General features: G+C 45.1%; 1 protein-coding gene across 2 annotated transcripts in view; it reads left to right on the top strand.

Moving 5' to 3' along the window:
* The window catches only part of gfra4a (GDNF family receptor alpha 4a), a 207,705-nt gene that overhangs the window by 98,672 nt on the left and 89,912 nt on the right, over window positions 1-19,121 (top strand). For both annotated transcript variants that reach the window (XM_080194898.1, XM_080194828.1), the window contains exon 2: window positions 4,137-4,415. In XM_080194898.1, coding sequence (XP_080051024.1) covers window positions 4,137-4,415 — 279 coding nt within the window. The remainder of the gene's footprint in view (window positions 1-4,136; window positions 4,416-19,121) is intronic.

The following is a 19,121-nucleotide window of genomic DNA, read 5'->3' as shown; positions in this document are numbered from 1 at the left end:
CTCGATGGGCCGAATGGCGTCCTTCTGCACTGTAAGGATTCAATGAACCCCCCTCCTCTCGATTTTTAGGAATTATTTCATGAAGTGTTATCTTTCTATCTCTTGATTTGACCATTTACCCAATTCCTGCTTGGCACATTCAATTCTAATTCTTTATACCTTTGTTATTCTTCATCCTCCTCTCCCCACTTCCCCCTACTTTCTGATCCTTATCTCCTGAGGGACACACTGGCTAGCTAACATGCCACCGATTTTCATGTAGTTCAGCAGGGAATCTCAGACACATCCCACTGAGCTATGAGGAGAGGCTGAATAAACTAGGCTTGTACTCGTTAGAGTTTAGAAGAATGAGGGGAGATCTCATTGAGACGTATAAGATGATGAATGGGATGGATAGGATAGAGGTGGAAAGACTCTTCCCGCTCAAAAAAGACAGTAGGACTAGGGGGCACAGCCTCAAGATAAAGGGGGGGCGGTTCAGAACGGAGTTGAGGAGGAACTTCTTCACTCAAAGGGTGGTGAATCTCTGGAATTCTCTGCCCGTTGAAGTGGTGGAGGCTGCCTCGCTAAATATTTTTAAGAAGCGGGTTGATGGGTTTTTGATAAGAGAGGGGATTAAGGGTTATGGGGAGAGGGCGGGAAAGTGGAACTGAGCCACGACAGATCAGCCATGATCTTATTGAATGGCGGGGCAGGCTCGAAGGGCCAGATGGCCTACTCCTGCTCCTATTTCTTATGTTCTTATGTTCTTATGTTCACTCTTGTTCAAAATGGTTCAGATAAGCCATGTTTCTAATGACGTAATGGACATGAAGGCTGAATGGCCTACTCCTGTTCCTCTGTTCGTAATCTATTAAATAATTATGTTAGGGGTCAGGTTAGTAATGCCAAGGTGTATTATGAAATTAGCCTAGACCCCAAATTTTGTTTTGATTTTGGCATTAATGCGCGCATAAGATGTTTCATTCCTAGTATGATTCTGTGGGCGGCAGGGTAACGCAGTGGTTAGCACTGCTGATTCACAGTGCCAGGAACTTGGGTTCGATACCCAGCTTGGGTCACTGTCTGTGTGGAGTTTGCACGTTCTCACCGTGTCTGCATGGGTTTCCTCCAGGTGCTCCAGTTTCTTTCCACATTCTGAAAGACGTGCTGGTTAGGTGCATTGACCCGAACAAGCACCGGAGTGTGGCAACTAGAGGAATTTCACAGTAACTTCATTACAGTGTTAATGTAAGCCTTACTTGTGACTAATAAATAATAAATATTGACCCACTAGGAAGCTTTTATTCATATAAACATTATTTAACAACACAGTTAAACTATAACAAAAATGAATTAGAATGAACTATAACAAAAATGAATTACCAGTTGAAATATTTAAACATTACAAGTTACTAAGGAAAAGCAGAATACTGTGGATGCTGTAATCTGAACAAATACAGAAAATGCTGCAAAATCCTAGCAGATTTGATAACATCTGTGGAGAAAAAATAGAGCTGTGACAAAGGGTCATCCAGATTTGAAACGTTGGTTCTGTTCTGTCTCCACAGATACTGTCAGACCTGCTGAGATTTTCCAGCATTTTCTGTTAAGATATAATTCTTCACTGCCAGCTATATCTATTAGTGCCTATTTAAGCAATATTCCCCATAGACGTAAACTGCTCCTCAGAATCAGGGAACAAAACACACAGGCTTACGTGAGTTGCTAGTCCTTCAGCCTTTGACAACTCTGAACACAGATAGAGAGAGAGATACCTGTCTGCTGACTCTCAGACAACAGCCTCCAGAGAAAGTCCTGTTTCCACACAGCAGAACTGCAGAGAGGGAGAAAACACCTCTTGCCTTTTACAGATTCAGCAGACAACTGCCTGCTTGTCTCTCTATAAGCCTAGGACCACCCATTTACATGATATTCTGCCATTCAGCCTAATTAACCATGCTCTGAAACCCCAGGTGACAACACTAAAAAAAACAAAACTGCATTAACTCGGATTAAAACAAACACTCCAATAATTATGAGCAATTATTTTTCTGCATGCTCAGCATGTAGGCTGCCTGTTGTCATCAATTGGCACCATAATCAGAGCTGGAGTATAAAATAGACTTCTCACAAGAAACATGACACAAAATACATTTCTTAAAGGCACAGTATCATCACAACTAATAGGCATTTTCTGTGAGGGCAGTGAGAAGGACAATATCCCAGAGTCAGAAGGCAAAAAAAAATGGCCTATCGACATTCGCACATCGGATTGCCATCGTGACTATTAAAAAATCTATGTATGCATAAGAGATTATCGTGTAAGAGTAAAGCGCATGGGATTGGGGGAAATTATTGAGATGGACAGAAAACTGGTTGGAAGAGAGGAAACAAAGAATCGGAATTAATAGGTCCTTTTCAGATTGCCAGGCAGTGACTAGTGGGGTGCCACAGGGATTGGTGCTGGGACCCCAGCTATTCACAATATATGTTAATGATTTGGATGAGGGAACAAAATGTAACATCTCAAAGTTAATACCAAGTTAGGTGGGAGGGTGAACTGTGTCAAGGATGCAGAGATCCTTCAGAACAGGTTGGGTGAGTGGGCAAATCAATGGCAGCTACAGTATAATTTGGATAAATGTGAGGCTATTCACTTTGGATTTTGGCATCAGTGTGGAAGCAAAAACAAGAAGGCAGATTACTACCTGAATGGCTGTAAATTGGGAGAGGGGAGTGTGCATCGAGACCTAGGTGTTTTTTGCACCAGTCACTGAAGGTGCAACAGGTGGTCAAGAAGGCAAATGGCACGTTGGTCTTCGTTGCAAGAAGTTTCACGTACAGGAGCGTGGATGTGTTGTTGTAATTATACAGGCCTTGGTGGTGCCACACCTAGAGTATTGTGTGCAGTTTGGCCTCCTTTTCTGAGGAAGAATGTTCTTGCTCTCGAGGGAGTACAGCGAAGGTTTACCAGGCTGATTCCGGGGATGGTAGGGTCGATGTATGAGGAGAGATTGACTACATTAGGATTGTTTTCGCTGGAGTTCAAACGAATGAGGGGGGATCTCATAAAGACTTATAAAAAATCTAACAGCATTGGACAGGATAGATGCAGGGAGGATATTCCCGATGGTGGGGAGAGTTCAGAACCAGGGGCCACAGTCTGAGGATTCAGGGTAGACCATTTAGGACAGAGATGAGGAGACGTTTCTTCACCCAAAGAGTGGTGAGCCTGTCGAATTCATTACCACAGGAAATAGTTGGTGAAAAAACATTGAATGTATTCAAGAGGTGGCTGGATATAGAATTTGGGGTGAACGGGATTAAAGGTGATGAGGAGGAAGCAGGATTAGGCTATTGAGTTGGATGATCAGCCATGATCGTGATGAATTACAGAGCAGGCTCGAAGGGCTGAATGACTTCCCCCTGCTCCTATCTCCAGTTTCTGTGTCAATGTAGATGCCAGGTGAAGGATGTACAGCGTCGGTTCTCTAATTCCATTTTGAAAGATAATATTGAATATGTTTTCACCACACATTTAGGCAGATTCCACATCACAACATGCCATATAAAATGACGCTCTCCTCTACTTCTTAAACTTTAATATTAGTGTCGCAATTTGGCTTATATTAACACTGCAATGAAATTACTATGAAAATCCCCTCATCCGGTGCCTGTTCGGGTACACCGAGGGAGAATTTAGCACGGCCAATGCACCTCATCAGCACGTCTTTCGGACTATGGGAGGAAACTGCAGCACCCAGAGGAAACCCACACAGACACGGGGAGAACATTCAGACTCCACTCAGACGGTGACCCAAGTCGGGAATTGAACCGAGGGCCCTGGTGCTGTGAGGCAGCAGTGCTAACTGTGCCACCTTGCTGCCCTCTTTGAGACATTTTTCCCATGCTAAGAGTAATATATGAATGCTAATTGGTCAATGTAGGCTGGACATAAAACTGCTATGTAGAATCACAAAATCTTACAGGGCAGAAGGAAACCATTCAGCCCATCAAACTTATTCTAACCCTTTGAAATAGATCCATTCAGCATTTTAATGTTGGAATCCATTCTTTCATGCCAGATTCTTTGGAAGCCTTTCTCTTCAGTTAACTAAACGTGGATGTTTTTTGTTCTTTTCCTCCCTTGGTAGATGGACTGTCGAATGTGGAAGGGGCCCACAATGACTGTTTGCAAGCCAGCGAGATCTGCATCAATGACCCCAAATGTAGCCCCAAGTACAGGACGTTCCGTCAATGCATGGCGGGCAGCAGTGCCGCTCCCCTCGGGCCTGGAGCCAAGAACCAGTGCATGAGTGCGGTCATGTCACTTCTGTCCAGCCCTTTGCACAACTGCAAGTGCAAGCGAGGCATGAAGAAAGAGAAAAATTGCCTCGGGATCTACTGGAGCCTGCATGAGAGCATGACGCAAGGTTAGTTTTTTTTAAATTCGTGGGAGATGGGCATCGCTGGCTGACCAGCATTTATTGCCCATCCCTAATTGCCCTCGAGAAGGTGGTGGTGAGCTGCCTTTTTGAATCGCTGCAGTCCACGTGCTGTGGGTTGACCAATAATACCGTTAGGGAAGGAATCCCAGGATTTTGACCCAATGACTGCGAAGGAATGGCGATATATTTCCAAGTCAGGATGGTGAGTGGCTTGGAGGGGAACTTGCAGGTGGTGGTGTTCCCATGTATCTGCTGCCCTTGTCCTCCTAGAAGGAAGTGGTCATGGGTTTGGAAGTTGCTGTCTAAGAATCTTTGGTGAATTGCTGCAGTGCATATTGTCGATAGTACACACTGCTGCTACTGAGCATCAGTGGTGGGAGGGATTGAATGTTTGTAGATGTGGTGCCAATCAAGTGGGCTGTTTTGTCTTGGATGGAGTCAAGCTTCTTGATGTTGTTTGGAGCTGCACCCATCCAGGAAAGTGGGGATTATTCCATCACACTCCTGATTTGTGCATTGCAGATCATGGATAGGCTCTGGAAAGTCAAGAAGTGAGTTACTTGCCACAGTATTCTTAGCCTCTGACCTGCTCTTGTAGCCACTATGTTTATGTGGCAAGTCCAGTCGAGTTTCTGGCCAATGGTAACCCCAAGGATATTGACAGTGGGAGTTTCAGTGATGGTAACACCACTGAATGTTGAGGGGTGGTTGTTAGAGTGTCTTTTATTGGTGATGGTCATTTCCTGGCATTTGTGTGGCACAAATGTTATTTGCCGCTTGTCAGCCCAAGCCAGAACAGAAATGGACAGGCCATTCCTCCCATCAGTCAGGAGACCCCGCTACAGTGGGGTCCTCCACTACTGCAAGTTGCTTTTGTCTGGGGTCACTGCAGTTTCAGTCATTTTGCTATCACCCGTGGAGATTCATCTTAAATATCATTAAATGTGCCCTGAGGGAGGAAGCACATTGGCGGAATCACTCGCAATCATACATTTCTATTGCTTCATTATCATTGTGATCAGGCAGTTGGCAAGTACCATGTGAGCCAAATCCCAACAAGGGAAACTTGAAAGTTATCACAGCTCTTTAAATATGAGTACTGAAATCAGGAGCCACAAATTACAGTAACACTTTTAGAGATTTTAATTATCAAAATTAAACATTACTAAAAAACCTAAACACACAAAATTACATTTACACAGTTAAAATTCATCTTACAGATTATTTCCCCATAAGATTCTATAAGTATATCACTGGGAAGAGGATAACAAGGGAAAGATTCGGGATGAAGTGGGGATTCTGTGGGTGGAACAAGAGGACATTGGTACAGCGTTGAATGATAACTTCACATCCATCTTCACCAAAGACAATGAGGATGATGGTTTGGAATTCAGAGAGAGGGACTGTGAGGTTCTTGAGTAAATTGACATAGGGAAGAATAAGGTATTGAAGGTGCTGGCAGTCTTAAAAGTGGATAAATCTCCAGATCTGGATGAATGGTGTCTTAGGCTGTTATGGAAGGCAAAGGAGGAGATTGCAGGGGCTCTGACTCAAATTTTCAATTCCTCTCTGGCCACAGGGGAGGTGCCAGATGACTGGAGAACAGCTAATGTGGTTCTTTATTTAAGAAGGGTTGTAGAACTAAACCAGGAACTATAGACCAGTGGGTCTCAAGTCAGTGGTAGGGAAATTATTAGCAACTATCTCCACTTGGAGAGGCAAAGCTTGATCAGGGATAGTCAGCATGGCTTCGTCAGAGGGAGGTTAACTCTGTCTACACTTCCCATTGCCTCAGCAAAGCAGCCAGCTTAACTAAGGACCCCACGCACCCCAGACATTCTCTCTTCTACCATCTTCCATTGGGAAAAAGATATAAAAGTCTGAGGTCACGTACCAACTGACTCAAGAATAGTTTCTTCTCTGCTGCCATCAGACTTTTGATTGGACCTACTTTGCATTAAGTTGATCTTTCTCTACACTTCAGCTTTGACTATAACACCACATTCTGCATGCTGTCATTTCCTTCTCTATGAATGGTTTGCTTTGGCTGTAGAGTGTGCAAGAAACAATACTTTTCACTGTATGCTAATAAATCAAATTTCTAACAAATTTGATTGAATTTTTTGAGGAGGTGACCAGGTGTGTCAATGAGGGTAGTGCAGTTGATGTAGTTTACATAGATTTCAACAAAGCCTTTGACAAGGTTCCACATGAGAGACTTGTAAAGAAAGTAAACTCACATGGGATACAGGATAATTTGATAAAGTGGATTCAAAATTGGCTCAGTTGTAGGAGACAGAGTCTGATGGCAGAAGGCTGCTTTAGTAACTGGAAGCCTGTATTTAGTGGCGTAACACAGGGATCTCTGTTGGGCCCTCTATTATTCATCATTTATATAAATGACATTCATGGAGGGAAGGATTAGTAAATTTGCAGATGACACAAAGATTGGACTGATGGTTAACATTGAGGTGGAGTGTCTTGGACTACAAGAAGATATGGACAGAATGGTCAAATGGGCAGATTAGGTATTGTTTTTGACTATACATATATTGTATATTATAGTTATTATAAGGCTGTTGACAAGTTACCAATGGTAGATTCTTGCATAAGGTTAAATTTCACAGACTCCAGGGTGAGGTAGCCAATTGGATACCAATTCTTGCATTTGTTCTGATGAGTACAAGACAGGAAACTTTGGTAACACGCCTCTGAGGAGAGAATAGAGCCAATGTTTCAAGTCTAGATTACCCTTTCTCAAAGCTCTGACCATGGACCAGCCCCAACTGCTGAGGCACACCACAAGTCACGGGCCTCCAGTTTGAAAAACAACCCTTTATAACCACCCTGTGTCTTCTGTTATCAAATGGTAAGATCAATTCTTGCTTCTATACAGCTCTATTCCATCCCCACAGATGCTGTCAGACCTGCTGAGACTTTCCAGCATTTTCTCTTTTTGTTGTTAATGTTCCAGAACAGTGGGTTCAAACCCCACGGTGGCAGCTAAATTCAATTAACTAATACATTTCAGAGAAGAGACGTGTACCAAAGTTTCCTGTCTTGCACTCATCAGGACAAATGCAAGAATACCAAATTTCAAATGATCAAAGCCACTATATTACAAGAGAAAAGAAGTGGTAATTGGTTGGCAAGTTGGCACTGATTAACCAAGGAAAAAGCAATGGGCAACCATAGGCTCCTCAAGCCTGTGGGTAATTCAAAAGAGGCAGAAAGCTTCAGCATGAGGATGTGATGGTTTAGTGGTATTATTGCTAGACTATTAACCCAGAAACTCAGCTAATGCTCCAGGACCTGGGTTCAAATCCTGCCATGGCAGGTGGTGAATTCTTAATTCCAGATATTTTTTATTGAATACAAATTCCACCATCTGCCATGGCAGGATTCGAATCTGGGTCCCCAGAACATTAACTGAGTTTCTGGATAATACCACTAGGCCATCACCTCCCCTGTAAAGTCTTGATCCTGCAAAGTCTTCCGCATTAACATTCGAGCGTTTGTGCCAAAATTGGGAGAGCTGTCTCACAGACTAGACATACTCATGGAATCATACCTTACAGACAATGTACCAAGAAAACCACCATCAGCACCCTGAGTATGTCCAGTCCCACCAGCAGGACATACCTACCAGTGGTGACAGCACAGTCGTATACCCGGGCTTGGAGGCATATATACGTCAGACCAGTTTAGGAACCCACAAAGTTGACTTCCCTGAAGGGCAGCCCTGGGAATCCTGAACATTGACTCCTGATCTCATGTCAAACCTCCTGCCTGATCAGCACCCAGCCACCGCACCTATCCCTTGCCCAAACCCCCACTACCCCCCGCAACCCCCAACTCAACTGATGAACCACTGAATACGAGTTGAAAGAAGTACTGAGGGTAGCAAGGTACTCTGGGTGAGGGACGTCAATAGTGGTAGTATTTCTATTGACCAAGCTGGCTGAGTCCTGAAGGATGTTTCTGCTGGAATGGCTGTGTGGCAGGTGGTGAGAGAGCCAACAAGAGGGAAAATTTTACTTGATCTCATCTTCATAATCTATCTGCGGAAGATTGTTTTTCTTTGAAACATGGACAGTATTTCTAAATCCATGAAAGTGCATGACTTAACAGTTCAAATTTGACATGACATAAATACTATGCAGTTCACTTTTCTTCAATATGGTACATATTGCTCACTACACTTTAAATTGTAAGAAGTAATTTTACGTCAAACATTCTCTGGTGCATGCAGACTGCAGGGTTTTACGAGGTTTCCAGCCCATGGGGACTGGAGTGAGGGGCTTAGACTGTGACCTTTTCCTGTTTCTGCAGCAGTTGCCCTGAGCTTTAACGCACGCCTCATTAGGTAGTCCTGGACCTTGGAACGCACCAGTTTGCAACACTCAGTTGTGGACAGCTCCTTGTTCTGGGAGACCAACAAGATTCTGACAAAATTGATAGGCTTAGTCGTTGGTGTTTGTCTCAGTGCATGTCCCTAGGATTTGATTTGATTTCATTTGCTTTATTATTGTCACATGTATTGATATACAGTGAAAAGTATTGCTTCTTGCATGCTATACTGACAAAACACACTATTCACAGAGTGCAGTAAGGAGTCTCACAACACCAGGTTAAAGTCCAACAGGTTTATTTGGTAGCATAAGCTTTCAAAGTGCTGCTTCTTCATTAGGTGAGTTCGTAATAGAACATAGAACACTACAGCACAAACAGGCCCTTCGGCCCACGAGTTGCGCCGAACACATCAACACCTACCAATCTATAGACCTACCTATAACCCCCAATCCCATAAAACCCCATATACTCATCCAGAAGTCTTGTAAAAGACCCCAGCGAGTTCGCCTCCACCGCCACTGACTAATGTACATAGGGGAGAAGGAAAGGAAAGGGTGTAGAATGTAGTGTTACAGTCATAGCTAGAGTGTAAAGAAAGGTCAACTTAATATAAGGTAAGCCCATTCAAAAGTCTGACAGTCTGACAGGGAAGAAGTTGTTCTTGAGTCAGTTGGTAACCTCAGATTTTTGTATCTTTTTCCCAATGGGAGAAGGTGGAAGAGAGAATGTCCGGGGTGTATGGGGGTCCTTAATTATGGTGGCTGCTTTGCCGAGGCAGCAGGAAGTGTAAACAGTGTCAATGGATGGGAGGCTGGTTTGCGTGACGGACTGGGCTTCGTTCATGACTGTTTGTAGTTTCTTGCGGTCTTGGGCAGAGCAGGAGCCATACCAAATTGTGATACAACCAGAAAGAATGCTTTCTATGGTGCATCTGTAAAAATTGGTGAGCGTCGTAGCGGACATGCTGAATTTCCTTAGCCTCCTGAGAAAGTCGAGGCGTTGGTGGGAATAGCCTGTGGAGGGGAGTCCTGCATTATGGAAGTTGCTCAGAATCAACTTTGACAAAAACTATTGCATCTCTTCCCAAACCTGTTTTGCAAAGCGCACTCCACAAGGAGGTGGGCAACAGTCTGTTCCCAGCCACATCCTCCAGGGAGCCGGTATACAGGGTACAGACTCAGGGTATGCTTGACGGATCTGATGCGAAAAGACCTTCTCGTCATCAGTTAAGTATTGGTGCATGTTTGGGAGTTCTCTGAATGAAACTTTCTACCAAATGACAGTCTGCTTGAGGAACCTTCCAACACTATCCACCATCTCCTTTTCCCAAAGGTGCATTACATGTACCTGAGATGGACTTGAGGTCAAGGTATTTTTCGACAGAAAATTCTCCCCAAGGGACAGGTGGTCCGAGATATTACAATTGAATGTGGCGTTCTGAGACTATCCTATCTTTCAACACACCAGGGACAGTTAGAATCTCAACACCCAGTAAAAATTGTTACAAGGATCTATGCACAGCTTGTTGCTGCCACACAAAAAGATGATCCTCAGGATGAGGGTGACGTTGGATACATTCCTTTTACAGATCCATCATAGAAAGCATCCTTTCTGGTTGTATCACAGCTTGGTATGGCTCCTGTTCTGTCCAAGACCACAAGAAACTACATAGGCTTGTGAGTGAAGCCCAGTCCATCACGCAAACCAGCCTCCCATCCATTGACACTGGCTGCAATTCCCACTGCCTTGGAAAAGCAGCCAGCATAATTAAGGACCCCACATACCCCAGACATTCTCTCTTTTGCCTTCTTCCAACAGGAAAAGGATACAAAAGTCTGAGGACGTGTACCAACCAACTCAAGAACAGCTTCTTCCCTGCTGCTGTCAGACTTTTGAGTGGTCCTACCTCGCATTATATTGAGTGTATTCAAGAAGTGGCAGGATATAGTACTTAGGGTGAATGGGATCAAAGGATATGGGGAGAAAATAGTATTAGGCTATTGAGTTGGACAATCAGCTATGAATGACAGAATAGGCTTGAAGGGCCAAATGGCTTCCTCGTGCTCCAATCTTCTATGTTCCTTTTAAGTTGATCTTTCTCTCTACACCCTAGCTATAACTGCAACACTACATTCTGCACTCTCTTGTTTCCTTCTCTATGAACAGTATGTTGTATCTGTATAGCACACAGGAAACAATACTTTTCACTGTATATTAATACGTGACAATAATAAATCAAATCAAAAAAGTCAAATCCTCTACCCCATCCCTCACTTTATCCAGAGGATTATGCATGGTGTCCTTGTGAATATGGTACATTTTTAATTTCCAGGTAAAATAGGAGATGGTTTGGATGACCACTGCAGCACAGGATTGGCGTATAGGCCAGACCAGCACCAAATCCAGTAACGCCAAAAGCACCTTGAACCTAATGCCCAAGTTATGTTTGGCACACAAGTAGTCCTGTGTTGTCGCTTCACCAGGCTGGCACCTCATTTTTAGGTATGCTTGATCCTGGCATGCCCTGATTGGACCAGGGTTGATCTCCTGGCTTGACGTTAATGGTAGGGTAAGGGTATACGTTAAGCTGTGAGGTTACAGATTGTGCTGGAGTACAATTCTGCTGCTGCTGATGGCCCACAGCACCTCCTGGATTCCCAGCTTTGAGCTGCTAGATGTGTTTGAAAACTAGCCCCTTTAGCACAGTGGTAGTGCCACACAACAGAATAGAGAGTATCATCAATGTGAAGACTGGACTTCATTTCCACAAGACTGTGCACTGGTCACTCCTACCAATACCGTCAGGATCAGGTGAATCTGGGCAGGAAGATTGGTGAGGACACCATTTTTCCCTCTTGTTGATTCCCTCGCTACCTATTATACACCAGATCTGGCTGCTATATCCCTTAGGGCTCAGCTAGATCAGTCAGTAGTGGTATCATCAAGACACTGTTGGTGCAAGACATTGAAGTCCCACTCCCAGAGAGCTTCCTGTGCCCTGCCACCCTCAGTCCTTCCCCCCAAGTGTTGGTCAACATGGAAAGTACTGATTCATCAGCTAGGGAATGGAGGAGCGAGGTTTGATGATAATTAGCAGAGGGTTCCATGCCCATGTTTGACCTGTAGATATGAGACTTCCTCAGGTCCGGAGTTGAGGGCTGTCAGAGTAACTCCCTCCCAGCTGTATATCACTGGTGCTTCACCTCGGGTGACTCTGGACATATCCAGTAATAGGACCTTCTTTGTGAAAGATGATTCCATGAGTGTGACAATGTCAGGCTGTTGCTTGACCATAGAATCAAAGAATCCTTACAGTGCAGAATGAGGCCATTTGACCCATCAAGTCTGCACCGACCACAATCCCACCCAGGCCCGAATCCCCATAACCCCATGCATTTACCCTGGCTAGTCCCCCTGACACCGAGGGGCAATTCAGCATTGCCAATCCACCTAACCCACACACCTTTGGACTGTGGGAGGAAACCGGAGCATCAGCGGAAACCCAAGCAGACATGGGGAAGAATGTGCAAATTCCACACAGATAGTGACCCAAGCCCGGGATTGAACCCAGGTCCCTGTGAGGCAGCAGTGCTAAACACTGTGCCACCGCACTGCCCACCAGACCGTGGGACAACTCTCTCCCAGTTTTGGATGAAGCCACCAGAAATTATTAAGTAGCATTTTGCATGATTGACAGGGCTGGATTTGCTGTTTCCAGTGCCTAGGCCAATGCTCGGTGGTCTGTCCAGTTACATTTCTTTCTCTGCGTAGCAGTGATTTGAAACAACTAAGTGGCTTGCTTGGCAATTTCCGAGGGCAGTGATAAGTGAACCACATTTCTGGTGGGGCCTGGAATCAGTGGGCCTGACCAGGTAAGGACAATAGATTTCCTTCCCTAAAGGACAAAACAATTGGGTTTTCACACAATCATTTGCCATTGTCAGTGCCCTATCCCCTAGCCTTGACCTCATTAATTATGCACACAGATTTTGTGATGTATTCCGTGGTGGGGCAGGTATCACATCGAGGTGCTATTTTGAAAAGCTGCCCAACATTACTGACCTCTGGTAGAAAGAGGATGGACTCCCTGAGAAACAAGATGGATTTCCAGGAACAATCTGAACCTGGACCTCTTTGATCTCACTGAGGGAGCTGTATACCAAAAACAGTACCAAATGAGAATGAAAACAGAAGAGAGTCACGCCCATTTTTTGGACAAGCTCCAAGATGCAATCGTATAGCACTTAGAAAATAAAGAGGCAAAGTAGGGGAAGCTGACAGAGCCTTTTCATTTGGGGAAGCCAGTTACTGAGCTGTAGGGGTTGCTATGGTGCATGCATCTGGGTCTCCCAGTGCACTGTGTGCAAGTCACACCCATCCCGAACCTGGTCTGCTTCACACTGACCCTGACCTGCTGCACTCTCCTCCCGATCTGCTTCACACTGATCCTGACCTGCTGCACTCTCCTCCTGGTCTGCTTCACACTGATCCTGAGCTGCTGCACTCTCCTCCCGGTCTGCTTCACACTGATCCTGAGCTGCTGCACTCTCCTCCCGGTCTGCTTCACACTGATCCTGAGCTGCTGCACTCTCCTCCCGGTCTGCTTCACACTGATCCTGAGCTGCTGCACTCTCCTCCCGGTCTGCTTCACACTGATCCTGAGCTGCTGCACTCTCCTTCCGGTCTGCTTCACACTGATCCTGAGCTGCCGCACTCTCCTCCCGGTCTGCTTCACACTGAGCATGATTTGATTCACATTCCACTCGTGTGTGTGTGTGTGTGTGTGTGTGTGTGTGTGTAGTAGTTTAATGGATCTTGATCCTTGATTAAGCAATTACCTGATTTCAAATGAACCCAATAAAATCCAATCAATGCTTTGGTTTGAACCTGACATCACCAGTAAATTGTCTCTCAAATAGTAAATGAAAAAAGTTATTTCAAAAAAGAACACAAAATAGAGTTCACAACTACAAACAAGTGTGCACATTGCTGAAGAGTAATCTTGTTCTCCAGTTCCTTTATTGACAGCAATTCTTTCCAGTTCTGCCCAGGGAGCATCTCGTACGTGACAAGACAGCAAAGCTTTACTCCCCAAGTTTTCGCCATCTCATTCCAACTATTTGTAATTTCAAAACTGGTTACTTATTGGTTAAAATGGTTAATTACTGGTTAAAATTGGATAATTATTGGATAAATAGTAGCTGGTTTCCATTGGACCTCCTGCGTACAATATCCCTTGAAAGAACCTTGAAAGATTCTCTAGCTGCGTGTTTCCCGCTGACGGGAGGCGGGTGCGTTGTTTGCCAGTGGTGGGATTCTCTGGCCTGCCACTGTCAAATTCCATTGACATCACCCCAAGCCGCCAGTGCAAGTGGGAGTGTGCTGCTGGCAATCCCGTAGAGTCCTGTCGGCATGAATGGCCAGAGAATCCCAGTCGGCGTCTTTTGTTACATTACTTTGCACAATCGTCTGTGGTCCATTTGGTATGCGTTATGTTAAGCTTAGCACAAAATATCTGATTTAATTTTCATCCAAAGCAGAAACTTTAAACTTATAAATTTTTAAATCCAGCCCTAACAGAATCACTTGATTAATTACTCTTTCTTCAATTACAACTTCTTTTGTTACAACTTAATTGAGTTACACTATTCGGTCATCTATTTCTAGCTGGCTCCTAATTATGTAACAACCCTGAATTAATATATGTGAGTGACTGTAAAGTAAGGAACACACAATGGCTTCTTATGTGTGTCAGTATAAAAATGGTGTTTTGACCTTGTTAGCTTATTACAGTGAGTATAACATGAAATTAATTTATGAAGAGCATATAGGTTTTTGAGAAACTATTCTATCTTGAGTGCAGAATTTTTAAAAGCTAAAATAATGGTTGTAAACTTAGAAGTGTGAATATTCAGTGTCAGCTCTGCTGAGTATGGTTAATATCTTGGCTTGCTGCCAAGGTACATTTCTTTCAATTATTCTGTTTCTTCTGGCACATGTTTAAATATGTTAACATAGTTCTAGGATTGCATACATCTACACTTTTTAAATACATTAAATAAAAGGAGTGCATATTGTTATGCTGACCCACAGAAATACAAAAACCCATACTAAAATGCCCTCTAGGTCATGTGCTAAAATTAAAATGGTCCTTTCTAGCTGTGTTGACAAAATTTACTGAGTTAGGTGAATTAGATTGCAACTGACCTTAATATGACTTACACCAGTCTATTTCAAAGTGATCCTGACCTGCCGCATACTGCTTCCGGTCTGCTTCACACTGATCCTGACCTGCTGCATAAGAACATAAGAAATAGGAGCAGGAGTAGGCCATCTAGCCCTTCGAGCCTGCCCCGCCATTCAATAGCTGATTCAATAGCTGATAGCCATTCGTGGCTGATCTGAAGTGGCTCAGCTCCACTTTCCCGCTTTTTCCCCATAACCCTTAATTCCCTTGTCTGTCAAAAACCTATCTACCCGCGCCTTAAATATATTTAGCAAGGCAGCCTCCACCACTTCAACGGGCAGAGAATTTCAAAGATTCACCACCCTTTGAGTGAAGAAGTTCCTCTTCAACTCTGTTCTAAACTACCCCCCCCTTATCTTGAGGCTGTGCCCTCTAGTCCTGCTGTCCTTTCTGAGCGGGAAGAATCTCTCTACCTCTACCCTATCCATCCCCTTCATTATCTTATACATCTCTATAAGATGCCCCCTCATCCTTCTAAACTCCAACGAGTACAGACCCAGTCTATTTAGTCTCTCTTCATAGTCTAACCCCCTCATCTCCGGTATCAGCCTAGTGAACCTCCTCTGCACTCCCTCCAAGGCCAAAATATCCTTGTGCAAGTGCAGCGACCAAAACTGCACACAGTACTCCAGCTGCGGCCTCACCAGTGCCCTGTACAGTTGCAGCAAGACCTCCCTGCTTTTATATCCTATCCCCCTTGCTATAAAGGCTAGCATACCATTCGCCTTCTTGACCACCTGCTGCACCTATAGACTGGGTTTTTGCAACTCATGCACAAGGACCCCCAGGTCCCTCTGCACTGTAGCATGCTGCAGCTTTTCGCCCTTTAAATAGTAATCCCTCCTACTATTCTGCCAAAGTGGATAACCTCACACTTGCTAACATTGTACTCCATCTGCCAGGTCCTCGCCCACTCGCTCAGCCTATCTAGATCCCTCTGCAGACTTTCCACACCCTCCGCACAATTTGCTTTTCCACTCATCTTTGTGTCATCAGCAAATTTCGTCACCCTACACTTAGCCCCCTCCTCCAGATCATCTATATAAATGGTAAATAGCTGAGGCCCCAGCACCGATCCCTGTGGCACTCCACTAGTCACCAACCGCCAGTCAGAATAGCACCCATTGATACCAACTCTCTGCCTCCTATTAGACAACCAATCCTCTATCCACGCTAACACCTTACCCCCAACTCCATGCCCCCTAACCTTCTGAAGCAACCTTTTGTGCGGCACCTTATCAAACGCCTTTTGAAAATCAAGAAACACCACATCCACCGGTTCCCCTCTGTCTACCACACTAGTCATAGCCTCATAGAAATCCAATAAAATCGTCAAACACGACTTCCCCTTAATGAATCCGTACTGCGTCTGCTCTATCAAACCATTCCTTTCCGGGTGCCTTGCTATTTCTTCTTTGGTGACGGATTCAAGCATTTTTCCAACAACAGACGTTAAACTAACCGGCCTATAATTCCCTGCCTTTTGCCTGCTAACTTTTTTAAACAGCGGTGTAACATTAGCCGTTTTCCAATCTTCCGGCACTTCCCCGGAATCCAGCGAAGTTTGGTAAATAATCACTAAGGCATCTACTATCACCTCTGCCATTTCCTTCAGAACCCTGGAATGCATTCCATCCGGTCCTGGGGACTTGTCTACCATCAGTCCCATTAGTCGATCAAGCACTGTCTAGTGACAGTAATCGCATTAAGGCCCTCAACTCCTACCATCCTTCTATCTTTAATATCAGGCAAACTATTCATGTCCTCCTCTGTGAAGACCGAGGCAAAAAACTTATTTAAGGCCTCAGCCATTTCCTCATCTCCCACCACTAAATCCCCCTCTCGTCCTCTAAGGGTCCAACATTCACTCTAGCCAGCCTCCTCTTCTTTATATTTTGTAAAAACTCTTACTGTCCTTTTTTATATTTAGTGCTCGTTTAGCTTCATAGTCTATCCTTCCTTACTTTATCAACTTCTTAGTTATTCTTTGTTGATTTTTAAACCTCTCCCAATCTTCTACTCACCCACTACTTTTAGCCACTCTAAACGCATCAGCTTTTAATTTAATACTCTCCTTTATTTCCTTCGATAACCAAAGCTGGTTATCCCTTCTCCTATGTTCCTTCTTTACCATTGGAATATATTTCTACTGAGCACTGAAAAGGATCTCCTTAAAGATCCTCCGCTGTTCCTCAGTCGTCCTACCGACAAATCTGTGCCCCCAATCTACATGAGCCAATTCCTCTGTCATCCTATCGTACTCCCCTCTGTTCAAACAGAGGACACAGGTTCGGGATCCTACTTTCTCATCCTCCATCTGCATCAAAAACTCAACCATACAATGATCGCTCTTCCCAAGAGGATCCCTCACAACAAGGTCCCTAATTCTACCTGCCTCGTTACACAACACCAGATCTAAGACAGCTCGCGCCCTCGTCGGTTCCGTCACACACTGTTCAAGGAAACTATCCCGGCAGCATTCCAAGAACTCTTCCTCAAACCCACCGTGTCCAACTTGGGTCAACCAATCAATATGCAGATTGAAATCCCCCATAATTATCACTTTTCCATTCCTGCACGCATCATTTATTTGCTTGTTTATAGCCCGCCCCATCTCCAAGTTATTATTTGGGGGACCTATAGACCACACCCACCAGCGTCTTCCTCCCCTTGCCGTCCCTTATCTCCACCCACAATGATTCCACGTTCTGCTCTTTGGAGCCTATATCTTCCCTTACTACCGCCCTGATATTATCCTTAATCAGCAGAGCTACCCCACCCCCTTTTTCCTCCCTTCTATCCTTCCTAAACATTTGATACCCCTGGACATTCAGCTCCCAGTCCCTGTCACCCTGCAACCAGATCATATCCATTTGTGCTGATCTGCACCACCAGCTCATTCACTTTGTTCCGAATGCTTTGTGCATTCAGGTAAAGTGTCTTTATCCCAGCCTTTATCTGGACCCTATTTGAAGGAACGCTACCAACCTTTCTCATGCCCCCTACTCCCTTTATTATTGGGATATCCTCAACATTTTCCCATGCCCGTACCCTCTCTTTTACTTTAGATATTGTGATTTCTCCCACCCCTGCACCCTCCCACCCCCCAATTAGTTTAAAGCACTGTCTGCAGTCCTAGTTATACGATTCGCCAGGACTCTGGTCCCAGCACGGTTCAGACCAAGACCATCCCATCTGAACAGGTCCCACCTGCCCCAATACTGGTGCCAATGCCCCATAAATGCAAACCCATTCCTCCCACACCAATCCTTGAGCCACCCATTCATCTCTTTAATCCTATTTACCCTATGCCCATCTGCACACAGTTTAGGTAGTAGTCCAGAGATAACCACCTTGTCGGTTCTGCTTTCTAATTTGATTCCCAGCTTTCCATTCTCCCTCTGCAGATCCTTAGTTCCCATTTTGCCTATGTCGTTGTACCACAACGACCGGATTCGCACCCTCCCACTCCAGTTCCTCTGCAGCCCAGATGAGACATCCTGGACCCGAGCACCAGGCTGACAACACACCCTTCTGTATTCTTTCTCATTGTGACAAAAGACAGTGTCTATACCCCGAACTACACTACCCCCAATAACCACTACATTCCTCTTTACTTCTTCCTCTTTGTCCTGTGTCTGCACCACTGTACCGTGGGCAGTTTGCTCATCAACCTCGCAGCCCTCATTCTTGTCCACACTGGGAGCAAGAACCTCAAACCTGTTGTGCAGATTGAGAGGCTGAGGCCTTTGGGTCCCCCCCTCCATCCTCCCCACTCCCCCCTCCATCCTCCCCACTCCCCCCTCCATCCTCCCACTCTTCCTCCCCACTCCCCCTCCTTCCTCCCCACTCCCCCTTCCTTCCTCTCACCCTTCCTCCCCGCTTCCCCTTCTTTCCTCCCCACTCCCCCTTCCTTCTTCCCCACTCCCCCCTCCATCCTCCCACCCTTCCTCCCCACTCCCCCCTCCATCCTCCCACCCTTCCTCCCCACTCCCCCTTCCTTCCTCCCCACTCCCCCCTCCTTCCTCTCACCCTTCCTCCCCACTCCCCCCTCCTTCCTCTCACCCTTCCTCCCCACTCCCCCCTCCTTC

Source organism: Carcharhinus amblyrhynchos, chromosome 1 (assembly GCF_965287045.1).
Source record: "Carcharhinus amblyrhynchos chromosome 1, sCarAmb.v2.hapA, whole genome shotgun sequence".
NCBI classification, from domain to species: Eukaryota; Metazoa; Chordata; class Chondrichthyes; order Carcharhiniformes; family Carcharhinidae; genus Carcharhinus; species Carcharhinus amblyrhynchos.
This window is presented reverse-complemented; position numbering and strand designations above follow the sequence as displayed.